Here is a 13,313-nt window from a genome sequence, read left to right as displayed (position 1 = left end):
GCTGCATAACTTGTATCTTGTGTTAGTGGCTGTTGTGGCCCATATTTTTTAGAATCGTTTAACCCTGTCATTTGTGTGACCAGTATAAAGAAAGTTATTTGCCACTATACGAGGTCGGAGTCCTTCATAGCAGCGCCGTATCTCTCATACACATTCGACCGGCGTTCCGGTCGTTACATCTACATATACTGCACTGAGGATATTTCTGCATTTTTTAATAGAACTCTTTTTCTGATATTCTGGGGCTGATATTATTGTGGCACAGTTGGTTACTAGAGTACATATTAGCTGTCAGAGACCCTCATCAGCTAATAGCACTGATCAAGACTCACAAATTTGTGTATGAGCATTCACATAGACTAGTGGCAGGCACAGTGAAACACCATGTAGCCATTCATCAACAATTACTTGCAACATACTGGTACCACAATATTCTTTTTGTCCCAAACTGCTTAATAGTGCATTCAGGGAATAACTCTCTTTTTTAAACAAAATTTCCTTGTCCTTTGCTCTGCGATCTGTTTACAAAAAGTTGTTTTTTTTTCTCTTTTTTTCTCTCTTTTATCCTTATTCTTTATTCATTTTTTCCAACTTTTACAACATCAAGAGTTAAATACATCACCATTAGGTATACATAAAACATAAACACACAATTACACTCCCTTTTTCAGAAAGAATAAAATAAATATATCAAAATCATAAAAGGTGTACAACATTTAACACAACATATAACATTACGAAACAACATAAATTTACTTAAATCATCATGTGTTAATAGGAATGGCCCACGGGGAGAGAGTCCACAATTTCCATTTATCCATCATTTTCTATTTTGTTGCGAAAATGCTAGCATATATTCATAATGATAATAGGTGTTAATTTTTCCAATCAGATCTCCCATCGTAGGAATTAGAGGAGATTTCCATTTCAGTGCTATGCATTGTCTGGCCGAAATTAAAATATGTATTACCATCCATCAGAATTATATCTATTCCAATATTCAACACTGCTAGAGCTGGATTCGGTACTAACTGAACCCCTATTAGACAAGAGATCAACCCAAAAACCAAAGACCAAAAGGGTGCTATCTTAGGACAAAACCACCATACATGGCGTAATGTGCCAACTTGCAGACACTCCGTCCAACATTTATCAGAATAACTCGGTCTACAATGTGCTAATTTAGGCGGAAAGAGACACCATCTCATATGGATCTTCTTCCACTGTTCAAGATGATTAATACATGTTGATGTTTTTTGTATCCAGGCAATCGCATTATGCCAATTCTGAATTGGTAATGATATATCTAGATCCGTTTCCCACTTAAGCATATACAGCAATTTCCCCTCCTCTAGTGGACTATTTAAGATTTTATGGATTAAAGACATTCCTTCAGTCGTGGAGTTCACATTATTTAAAAAATTCTGAAACGGAATTTGTTCAAGTTGTTAACACTGATTCTACAACGCTTGTAGCCATGCGAATCAAGCTGAAAGATGTAGGTCCAGGTCTGGTATAGATGTGATATTCCACACTATTGGTCAAAGCAGATTCAGACTGAAGGCAGCAAAACCACAAATGAATAAATATGGAAATGAGGAGTAAAGAAATGAGTATGAAATCAGAATATGAGTTAAACCTTAGATTCCGGAAAGTACCTTCCTTTTACTCTGATGACAGCTTTACATCCCTTGGCATTCTCTCAAGCATCTTCATTAGGTTGTCATCTGGAATAACTTTCAACAGTCTTAAAAGAGTTCCTAGAGATGCTGAGCACTTGTTGGCTGCTTTGCCTTCACTCTATCGTCTAACTTATCCCAAATTATCTCTGAGGTTGGGTGATTGTGGAAGCCATGTCATCTGATGCAGCACTTTATCTCCACCTTCTTGGTCACATAGACTATAGGTGTGTTTTGAGTCATTGTCCTGTTGTAACACTAACAATTGTAATAAGTACAAACCAGATGGATGACATGCCATTGCAGAATGTTGTCGTGGCCATGCTATTTTAGCGTGCCTTGAATCTGTAATAAATCACCATCAGTGTCACCAGCAAAGTACCCCAAGACCATCACAAGTTATTCTCCATGCTTCATGGTGGGCACCACACGCATAGAAATCATCCACTCACTTCTTTTATGTCTCAAAAAGACATGGCAGTTAGTACCAAAAATCTCAAAATTTGATTCAACAGACTGCAGTACACATTTCTAATGATCTGTTCTCCAGTTCTTGTGTTTCTGTCCCAAATAATACGTTTCCTCTTCTTGTTCATAGTCCTCAGTAGTGGCTTTTTTTTGCATCAATTCGATCATAAAGACCTGCTTCTCACAGTTTCCCGTGAGCAGTTGATGTTGAGATGCGCTTGCTACTTGATGCCTGTGCATCACTTATGAGGGCTGTTATCTGAAGTGCTGTCAATTTTCAGTTTCTGGAGATGGTAATTCTGATTAACTTATCCCCCAGCAGAGGTTATTCTTGGTCTTCCTTCCCTGTGGCGGTCCTCATGAGAGCCAGTTTCATCAAGCAATTGATGGTTTTCATTTGTGCACTTGAGGATACGTTCAAGATTCTAGCAATTTTCCGGGTTGACTGACCTTCTTGTCTTCAAGTAAGGATGGACTGTCATTTCTCTTTACTTATTTTAGTGATTCTTTCTATATTGTGTCTTAGAATAGTTGTAGAATAATGCTCAGCATTGCATAGATCTGGGTGCCAACACTGCCTCTGCAAAACAGACCTTGTGGTCACAAACACTTTCTAAAGGTTTGTAATTCCACATATGAACACTTGATAACGCTTACCTTTTCACTAGAAGTCATTCCAAGTGACAACCTGAAGAAACTGCTTCAGAGAATGTTGGGGGCGTGTAAAGCTGTCAAACGTAAAGAGTAAAAGGGGGTACTTTGAGGAGTCTAAAGTTAAACTCATATTCTGGTTTGTTTCACAGATTTATTTTTACTCCTTGTTGACATAGGTTGTACTTTGTGGTTTTGCTGTCTTCAGTATGAATCTTCAATGTGCACATTCCAATAAGAACAAGTAAAACAATTGCATGAACAGGTGTGTCCAAACTTTTGACCAGTACGGTATGTCCTAAAATTGAAAAAGCAGCCACAGTAGTTCAGCTACAATTGTCTTTATTATACAGTTATTACAGTCATTTTGCTTGATAAAAGAAGATTGTGGTCTAAACATTTACCATTCTATGATGATAGATTTTGGTTTTGGAAATGCTGTATTCACCTTAGGCTCATCAGAGGTGACTCAACATGGGTATATGGTAGCAAAAAATATTCCTTTTATCATCATAGATAATGTTAGTAAGCTCAACTGCTAAGCTGAATGTGATGGAAGAAAGTGACCAATTAATATATAAACCTACACAAAAAGGTGTTAAAAAACAATACACAGTAAGTTCTTACCGGCTTGGCTACCAATTCCTTTCCAATATTATGGTAGAAGATATCTTTATAAGAGTCCATCCAAACTTCTGCTATTCGAATTTTATGTTTTAGTAGTGTTTCATTTTTATATGTATTATATGTTTGATTCTTAAACAAATGGCCAACCCTTGAACATGGTACGATTTCTAATGATCCACCACAGAGCCAAACCTGAATAGGAAGTAAATTTCAAGACGCTAAATACTAATAAGTACTCACAGCTACAGCAGTACACATACAAATGCCCCAGCCACTAGAATTTAACACAATTGTGAATTAAAGAGAACCCGTTGTGATTTATATTTGCCGAATCTGAAAGCAGCCTATCATAGGAAAAAAGCTGAGCTCCATAATATACAAGTTTATTTAATTTGAATCAAACTTTCTTTGTAAACCACAGAGTAACTTTTGACAGGACTCCTGGGAAAACCAGTGAGAGTCCTTACCCTGCACACAAACACACTGTTTACAAGCATCTCTGTACGTACAGTGGGGAAAAAAGTATTTAGTCAGCCACCAATTGTGCAAGTTCTCCCACTTAAAAAGATGAGAGATGCCTGTAATTTACATCATAGGTAGACCCCAACTATGAGAGACAAAATGAGAAAACAAATCCTGAAAATCACATTGTCTGATTTGGAATGATTTTTTTTCAAATTTTGGTGGAAAATAAGTATTTGGTCACCTACAAACAAGCAAGATTTCTGGCTCTCACAGACCTGTAACTTATTCTTTAAGATGCTCCTCTGTCCTCCACTCATTACCTGTAGTATTGGCACCTGTTAGAACTTGTTATCAGTATAAAAGACACCTGTCCGCAACCTCAAACAGTCACACTCCAAACTCCACTATGATGAAGACCAAAGAGCTGTCGAAGGCCACCAGAAACAAAATTGTAGCCCTGCAACAGGCTGGGAAGACTGAATCTGCAATAGGCAAGCAGCTTGGTGTGAAGTAATCAACTGTGGGAGCAATAATTAGAAAATGGAAGACATACAAGACCACTGATAATCTCCCTCGATCTGGGGCTCCACACAAGATCTCACTCCGTGGAATCAAAATGATCCCAAGAACGGTGAGCAAAAATCCCAGAACCACACAGGGGGACTTAGTGAATGACCTGCAGAGAGATGGGACCAACGTTACACAGGCTACCATCATTAACACACTACGCCACCAGGGACTCAGATCCTGCAGTGCCAGATGTGTCTCCCTGCTTAAGCCATTACATGTCCTAGCCCGTCTGAAGTTTGCTAGAAAGCATTTGGATGATCCAGAAGAGTATTGGGAGAATGTCATATGGTCAGATGAAACCAAAGTAGAACTGTTTGGTAGAAACACAACTCGTTGTGTTTGGAGGAGAAAGAATGCTGAGTTGCATCCAAAGAGCACCATACCTACTGTGAAGCATGGGGGTGGCAACATCATGCATTGGGGCTGTTTCTCTGCCAAAGGACCAGGACGACTGATCCGTGTACATGAAAGAATGAATGGGGCCATGTATCGTGAGATTTTGAGTGCAAACCTCTTCCATCAGCAAGGGCATTGAAGATGAAACGTGGCTGGGTTTTTCAGCATGACAATGATCCCAAGCACACCACCAGGGCAACGAAGGAGTGGCTTCGTAAGAAGCATTTCAAGGTCCTGGAGTGGCCTAGCCAGTCTCCAGATCTAAACCTTATAGAAAACCTTTGGAGGGAGTTGAAAGCCCGTGTTGCCCTGCGACAGCCCCAAAACATCACTGCTCTAGAGGAGATCTGCATGGAGGAATGGGCCAACATACCAGCAACAGTGTGTGCCAACCTTGTGAAGACTTACAGAAAATGTTTGACCTCTGTCATTACCAACAAAGGATATATTACAAAGTATTGAGATGAACTTTTGTAATTGACCAAATACTTATTTTCCACCCAAATTTGAAAAAAAATTCTTTCCAAATCAGACAATGTGATTTTCAGGATTTGTTTTCTCATTTTGTCTCTCATAGTTCAGATCTACCTATGATGTCAATTACAGACCTCTCTCATCTTTTTAAGTGGGAGAACTTGCACAATTGGTGGCTGACTAAATACTTTTTTTCCCCACTGTACAATACGGAGTAAGATGTCAATCAGCCTGTGTAAGCAGGGCAAAGCAGGGCTTTCAATATTTGTTTTAGTAGTGCTATCAGGATTTTTTTGCATTTTTACTACAAAATTTTTCTTCATTCATGTAAACCTTATCATGAAGCCAACAGGAGATGGAGACCATCCAGGTCGCTAATGTATTTGACTCAAGTTAAACCAGAGAGATGAGTCTAAAAAGAGTTATTCTCACTCCAGAGCTTGGGGAATTCCCAGGTTACTGCCCCTGGAGTAGCCTCTTTTCGCAATGGCTAGTGAGTAAGAGTACTGGAGACATGAAGTCACAGTAGCAGGACTGAGTAGGAAATGTAGTCTGACAGTGCACTGGTAAAGGCAGGTGGAGATCAGTCATAGGTAATAGGCATGAGTTAGGGCATACAAAAAATGTAGTCAAGAATACAAGTCAGGAACAACAAGCCTTTGCAAACGTAAGGAACTAAAAGGATCTTGTTGCACATTACATTGTAGGAAGTTCTTTAACATTGGTTGAAGTCAGGGGCACTTGATGAACCCTTGAAGAAGTCAGAAGCCAGCACATGCACATAACCCATGGCCAAAATGGCATAATGAGTTAGAAGGAATGACACCAGGCACCTTTGTGTGTGAGGCAGTATTTTGCTTAAAATCTGTATATCACATAGGTCAGCTTCCCTCTCACTGCCAATGTTTAAAGCCATGGATCAGAATTGGATCCATTAGGCAAATGTAATCTTATTGATGTCTTCAATCAGGACCAAACTGTAGTATCTTAAGACAGTGGCAGGAATCTGGGGACTTTTACTCCATTCTAGTCACTTGTTTGTCATGGGATATCTGTCACGGGTATGTCAGGTTTGCCAGACATTCATTCTGGATCCGGCTGTAGAAGGTTCACTGCGCTTGGCTTTGCAGACACCTTCTTGATCTTTTCATCATCCCTCCCTCTCTAGGACCCAGCGGTGATCTACACCTTCTGCTGCTAATTAACACACCCTTGCTGGGTCTTTAAATACAGTCAGTTGCTCCAGGAAATTGCTGGTGATAGAGTAAATTCCTCTGTTCAGGTCTGGAGTTCTAGCAGTCGGCTAGATTCTACTTGGATTTCCTTTGTGGATTGTAGTTGTGATCTTTCTGGTGTCTTCTCAAAGCTAAGTGTATCTGTAGCACCCTGAGGATTCGGCTGCTACAGGGGTATTGCACCTCAACCCAGAGGTGTGGTATTCCACTCCCGGGTAAGGATGGAGTATGGAACTGAGCTAGTAGGCTGCATGCACTACACACATCCCATTTCCGAGGGACAGACCGACGGTACTCCCACTTCATAAATGTGCAGGTACGACAGTGTCTGTTCCTGGCTTGAGTGGGAGGGGGGTGGAACATCCCAGTAGTGTAGGGGCAGATAGGGGGAGCAGCCTGGGTAAAGCTAGGAGCTCATTGAGTGCTGGTCACCTGAGCTCACACATAGAGGGAGTATATAAGGTGGGCACCATCTTAGATCAGGGTCAGTCAGTCAGTTGTCAGTCAGCCAGTCAGACAGTCTGTCTGAGAGCCTGAGAAGCAGAGCAGAGGAGAAGGAAGAGAGACCCAGAGGCGCAGAGGGGACCCCAAGATCCCAGAATAAGGACAAAAGGGTGAAGGGTCGGCAACAGGGTACCGGATCCCAAGCTGGTGGAGGCTATAGCACTAATCCTCAGCCAGAGACCGGAGGTCGTGGGCAGGATCTGCCACGACCACCCACTAAATCCACCCGGAAGGCAGACCAAGAATAGGGTCAGGGAACCCAGAGACAAGGGTTTACCAACAAGAGGCCCGAGGGAGCCGGACTTAGGTGGATCCCTGGTGGGAACGGCCAGAAGAAGGGAGAGTCAGAAAGGAGCTCAGGACCACACTCCGGAGTTGCCTGGGAGTTGACCGAGTCCAGGACCTGGTGGACGCAGCACGGCTTGGGTGGTCACTGCTGTACACAGTGACCCGAGCAACACCAGTAAGTAAAACCCTGGAACTGCATTTTATGCCTCTGAGTCTCCTTGCTGCACCTTCACAACCACCATCCTCCACGGCTGACCCCCTGAGGCTATACCCCTCCCGTTGGGGGTTATACTACCGCAGCTGCACACACACCACCAGCCTCAGCGGACCATCTTGCAGCGGCGGCCTTTTGACCGCAAATCAACGGGTGGCGTAGTCGACACTAATAACATCTATAAGGACTGCCGCACACTGAGTTTGACACCCTGGGCACGGACCGGGTCACAGCCACTCGGAGACTACAACCCCCATCTGATCCGGCTCCGGGTATCCCCAACAACACTGGCCCAGGGGGCGCGTCAACTTTGGCGTAGTCGGCAGGATAACGTGCCCGCAACAACCGGGTACTGCGTGCCTGAAGAAAAGTTCACCGTTACCTTAAAAAGAAGTCTCCCGCCGGTTCCGGAGGGTCCCCGCCAACGGACCCCATCACAGGTCGTTTCCCGCCGGTTGTCCGCCATTTGCAGCTTTTTCCCGCCATCCATGGAGTTTCCCGCCACTGGGAGACGATTCCCGCCATTTCCGAAGATTTCCCGCCTTGGAAGAGCGGACGCCATTATGGGCGTGCCAGAGGGTGGCAAAAGGCCACCTCCCATCGTGGGCCAGGTCGAAGAATGGCGCCAAAAGCGGAAACCGCGCCCACCAACAGAGACTGTGATGCTGGAAGTGTCCATCAGCGTAAGAGAACTGCCCCTGGAACTGACAATCACAAAGTTGCCCCGGGACCACCCTCAATGTGGGCGGAGACAGAACAAGAGAACAAAGATGGGTGTCGCCTGGAGCAGTCTGGAGAGAGCGCACCCGGAGACAAGAAGTCTGGAGGAGAGTCCAGAGAGAACACACCCGGAGATGGAGGGAGAGTCAGGCAGCACCGACCCTGTGGTCAGGAGCCTGTTGCAGGCCGCCACTCCAGAAGGCCTGGTGGAGATCCTGGCACAGCTCCCCCGAGACCGGGAGCGTGCACAGACCGCACTGGAGGGCTTGGCTCAGAGGATGGCCCGAGTGCAGCGGGACGTACTGGCCGCATGGAGCAGAGAGATGGCCCAGCAGGCTGGAACCCGCCAGCGAAGCACGCCACCCGAGACGAGGAGTCAGACCGCCTCTGAGGATGGCGCAGGAGGAATCAAGGCCGGAGACGACGCCGAGGAAGGAGCTAAAGAAACGGAGGCAGGTAAAGGGGACGTCACTACCCCGAGCCGAGAAGCCGTGTACCTGTCCCAGCTCCCCGTGGCAGAGCCCCAAATTCCCCCTGCCGTGCCCGTCGCTGCATCGTCACCGTGCCGGACTAGGCCTCAAGCAGAAGCCGCGGCCGCGACCCCTGTGACGTCATACGCCTCGACCCTGAGCGCGGCGAAGCAGGAAATACCATCGGCCTGGTCGCAAGGTCTAGTACCTCCGGGCGCCGCAATTCCAACAGCACCCCCTACCTCCGCGGAGCCACCGGCCTGGTCGCAGGGCCGAGTACCCCCGGGCGCCGCCGTCCTTACGGTGCCCTTTACCTTTAGGGTGCCCCAAGCTTGGTCGCAAGGCCTGGTCAACCCGGGCGCCGCTACCATCAACGCGCCCTCAACATCTCGAGTGCCGCACCTGGGCGAAGATCTATTTGCCCAGCACACGTGCCCGGATGGGCAGCCCTTTGTATGGCCCCAGGAGTACTACCAACTGGAACTCCAAAGAGCAAGGCCCCTGTGCGAGCCCCTGATTCCGGCTCCGAAGCCCGTCAGGAGAACCCCGCTCCCGCTAGAAGAAGCACAATTCGAGTGGGACCCCACCGGAGGAGACCTCATGGGGTTCACTCAAGAAACGCGGGCAGCCGCAGCAGAGCGAGTGGAGTGCTGCCGCCAGCAGTTGGCAGCCTTCGAGCAAGAGCGGAAAGAGAGGCGGATCCGTGAGCAGCGGCTGCAGGAACAGAGCGCAGGGCAGAAGAGCCGGACCAGGAGGAACCCCCGTGCAGCTCATGGTCCCCGTACCACCGGGACTGTGATTAAATTCAACCTGCAGCATGGGTGGGGCTTCATAAGAGACCATCATACCCCCGGCGACGTCTTTGTAACCCGCAGAGACGTAGAAAGCCATCTGCCGGAGGGACACAGAGGTCGTGACCTGTACGTAGGGGCCGAGGTCACGTTCACCCGGCACAAGTGTGCCAAAGGACCCTACGCCCTCCATGTGCATCGCCTGACGGAGGAGGAGCTGCGGTGTGAGGAGGAGCAAGAGGACCCGGACGGGTCTGAAGATAAAGAAGGAGCAGGAGGACGCCGTCGTTAAAGTACGGTAAAGAGACTGTAAATAGTTACCCGTCGGGGTACAGTGAACTGTTGCTGCTTTAAATATGTCCCCGTTGGGACAAGTGTAAACTGTTAACCCGTGTGTCCCTTAATCCCACTGACCGAGGACTGAGAGCGGTCATTCCTTCCTTATACCTGGCCGAGGACTGAGAGCGGCCACTTTCCCCCTGTATATAGTTGCGCTTTCTAAGGCGCCCCCTACCGGTTTTATAGGAAACTGTTGTTTTTCTTGAAGAGACTGTCGCACTTTACCCGGTCACAAGTTGCACCGTGGCCGGAGGAACAAGAATGTTATTTATGAAAAGTTTATGCTGATATATATATTGTTTTATATGTTTATGTTTTATGAAAAAAATTGTATGTTTTTGGATGTTTATTCTTTTACAGCCCGAGGACGTGCTGTGATTTACCAGGGGGGAATGTAGCACCCTGAGGATTCGGCTGCTACAGGGGTATTGCACCTCAACCCAGAGGTGTGGTATTCCACTCCCGGGTAAGGATGGAGTATGGAACTGAGCTAGTAGGCTGCATGCACTACACACATCCCATTTCCGGGGGACAGACCGACGGTACTCCCACTTAATAAATGTGCAGGTACGACAGTGTCTGTTCCTGGCTGGAGTGGGAGGGGGGTGGAACATCCCAGTAGTGTAGGGGCAGATAGGGGGAGCAGCCTGGGTAAAGCTAGGAGCTCATTGGGTGCTGGTCACCTGAGCTCACACATAGAGGGAGTATATAAGGTGGGCACCATCTTAGATCAGGGTCAGTCAGTCAGTTGTCAGTCAGCCAGTCAGACAGTCTGTCTGAGAGCCTGAGAAGCAGAGCAGAGGAGAAGGAAGAGAGACCCAGAGGCGCAGAGGGGACCCCAAGATCCCAGAATAAGGACAAAAGGGTGAAGGGTCGGCAACAGGGTACCGGATCCCAAGCTGGTGGAGGCTATAGCACTAATCCTCAGCCAGAGACCGGAGGTCGTGGGCAGGATCTGCCACGACCACCCACTAAATCCACCCGGAAGGCAGACCAAGAATAGGGTCAGGGAACCCAGAGACAAGGGTTTACCAACAAGAGGCCCGAGGGAGCCGGACTTAGGTGGATCCCTGGTGGGAACGGCCAGAAGAAGGGAGAGTCAGAAAGGAGCTCAGGACCACACTCCGGAGTTGCCTGGGAGTTGACCGAGTCCAGGACCTGGTGGATGCAGCACGGCTTGGGTGGTCACTGCTGTACACAGTGACCCGAGCAACACCAGTAAGTAAAACCCTGGAACTGCATTTTATGCCTCTGAGTCTCCTTGCTGCACCTTCACAACCACCATCCTCCACGGCTGACCCCCTGAGGCTATACCCCTCCCGTTGGGGGTTATACTACCGCAGCTGCACACACACCACCAGCCTCAGCGGACCATCTTGCAGCGGCGGCCTTTTGACCGCAAATCAACGGGTGGCGTAGTCGACACTAATAACATCTATAAGGACTGCCGCACACTGAGTTTGACACCCTGGGCACGGACCGGGTCACAGCCACTCGGAGACTACAACCCCCATCTGATCCGGCTCCGGGTATCCCCAACAACACTGGCCCAGGGGGCGCGTCATATCCCCTTGTCTGTTTCCCTTGTTTGTCTTTAGTTGCAGTGGGGCTGACTAGTGCTCACCCCTCCCCCTCCCTACCTAGGGCCTAGCTCTAGGATCAGTCAAGGATAAGGTATCCTGCTCGGTGATAGGTCCGGGACCTATTTAGGGATGATAGGGGAGTCAGGGTGTTGTTGGATCTGCCTAGGGGTCTCTACTCTCCCTTTCCCTAGTTGATGGGCTTCCCCCCTTTTCCCGTCGTCATACGCTGGGTCCTTCTCATAACTAGCAATACAATATCGATGGCTAGTGACGCAGAGCGGTAATACACCTGAGAATTGTGGTTCTGCCCAGCATGGAAAGTTGGGGGTTAATTCTTGGCTAGTTAGTGTTTTTCCCTGCTGTCAGCTCTAGGCAAGACTACTCTATACATATTTAAACTCCTAAGAGTCAATTTCCATATAGTGAATACTATTCTTGTTGTCTGCAGTCTGTTTCCACATGTTTTGACTGTTCTGACCTCAGCCTCTGACTGTGACCTGCTGGTACCGACCTTATGACAAAACTTCTTGCCGCCAACTTTCTCCAACGGCCAGCAGCTGACTCCGTGGCCCCAATCCAGGACCACTGTATAAGTCCAAATCCCTGTACAGGGATTAAATAGTGAAGCCCAGGGCAACCCTGAGATCTGGTAGACAAAGTGGCTTGTGTTAAGCCTGTTCATAGAAGCCCTAATTACATTTGTCAGGCTGCCATGAACAGTGCCCCCATAATAGCTATGTATGTTGGTAAAACATGGTCTTATCCCTAATTTCTTAGTAGTTCATGGTCTAATAGCAATCCTGATCTCTGTGGTTGATCCAAACCTGTCATTAGCTAAACAAAATGTTAGTCACAAATGAAGCAGTAGTGGAAAAAGTCATATTTGTGTTTTTGGCTTGTGCTGACCTGGCCTTGGCTTAATGTCATGTGCAGGACTCCACTATCTCTAAACCTTACTACAGCCTGCAGTCTGTATTCAAGTTTAAAAAACCCTGCACTAATGTGGACCCTATTTAGCTGTAAAAATAAAATACATATTTTTATTAATTTACCCGGAGAGAAAGCTCTATGTTTTCCACTGCTGAAACATTCATGATTGTATCAAATGCCCCAATGTTCTGGAAGTAGTGACGATCAACAGCTATAACGCATCCAGGTATTACTGGAGTCCTGGTTAAATAGAACACATAAAATGTAAAACATTTCCACATTTATTAACTTATTGTAAATAATAACATATTTTAATACAAGTACTTCAAGTTAGTTTTCTATAAAATGTTGTATTTCTACCAAAACAAAATGGGCACATATGTTTCTTACACTAAACACATAGATAGATCAGGTCCACCAGTGTAAGAACTATTTGTTAGCAACTCTCCATTTAAAAGCGGTGTCCTAAACAGTGGACCTACCTCTGCGATTTCTATATGCCCCTAAAGGACAAATATAATGTGGGCATATAAATCAGTTCTATCATTTATGTGAGTGCCTGACAACTTCATCCTGAGCAGTGCAGGAAAATATTACCTGAATGGAACGATGGGGGATTGCCGTACCTTCTGGTCACTTTCTGATAGAGTAACCCAGTGAAAATCAAGGCTCCAGTCAAAGACTCCTTGTCTCAAGTCAGTAGAGTGATAATACTTGAACGTTCTCCAGTCAATTACGTCTAAAACTGGAGATACTATACAATTCCTTAAAACAAAAAAAAAATATCTGTTTGCTTTTATTGTGCACCAGGTTACATAAAATGGTATTAGTCATGGATTACATTTCTTAGAATATTTCCTTTGTAGGTTCCTTCACAAAATATAATTTATCCTAAAAGGATGTGAAAAG

General features: G+C 46.3%; 1 protein-coding gene across 2 annotated transcripts in view; it reads right to left on the bottom strand.

The window, feature by feature from the left end:
- GALNT15 (polypeptide N-acetylgalactosaminyltransferase 15) overlaps positions 1–13,313 on the bottom strand; it is a 109,940-nt gene that overhangs the window by 45,539 nt on the left and 51,088 nt on the right. Inside the window, exons 4-6 of one of the 2 annotated variants that reach the window (XM_073677939.1) lie at positions 13,002–13,169; positions 12,527–12,644; positions 3,426–3,617 (exon numbers count right to left, since the gene is read on the bottom strand). In XM_073677939.1, coding sequence (XP_073534040.1) covers positions 3,426–3,617; positions 12,527–12,644; positions 13,002–13,169 — 478 coding nt within the window. The remainder of the gene's footprint in view (positions 1–3,425; positions 3,618–12,526; positions 12,645–13,001; positions 13,170–13,313) is intronic. The other variant, XM_073677940.1, reaches the window with a different exon arrangement.

The sequence above is a fragment of the Phyllobates terribilis genome, unplaced genomic scaffold (genome assembly GCF_046119375.1).
Source record: "Phyllobates terribilis strain yellow unplaced genomic scaffold, ASM4611937v1 Scaffold_4__5_contigs__length_816908805, whole genome shotgun sequence".
Taxonomy (NCBI): domain Eukaryota; kingdom Metazoa; phylum Chordata; class Amphibia; order Anura; family Dendrobatidae; genus Phyllobates; species Phyllobates terribilis.
The sequence above is the reverse complement of the archived record's forward strand: the minus strand, read 5'-3'. Positions and strand labels throughout refer to the sequence as shown.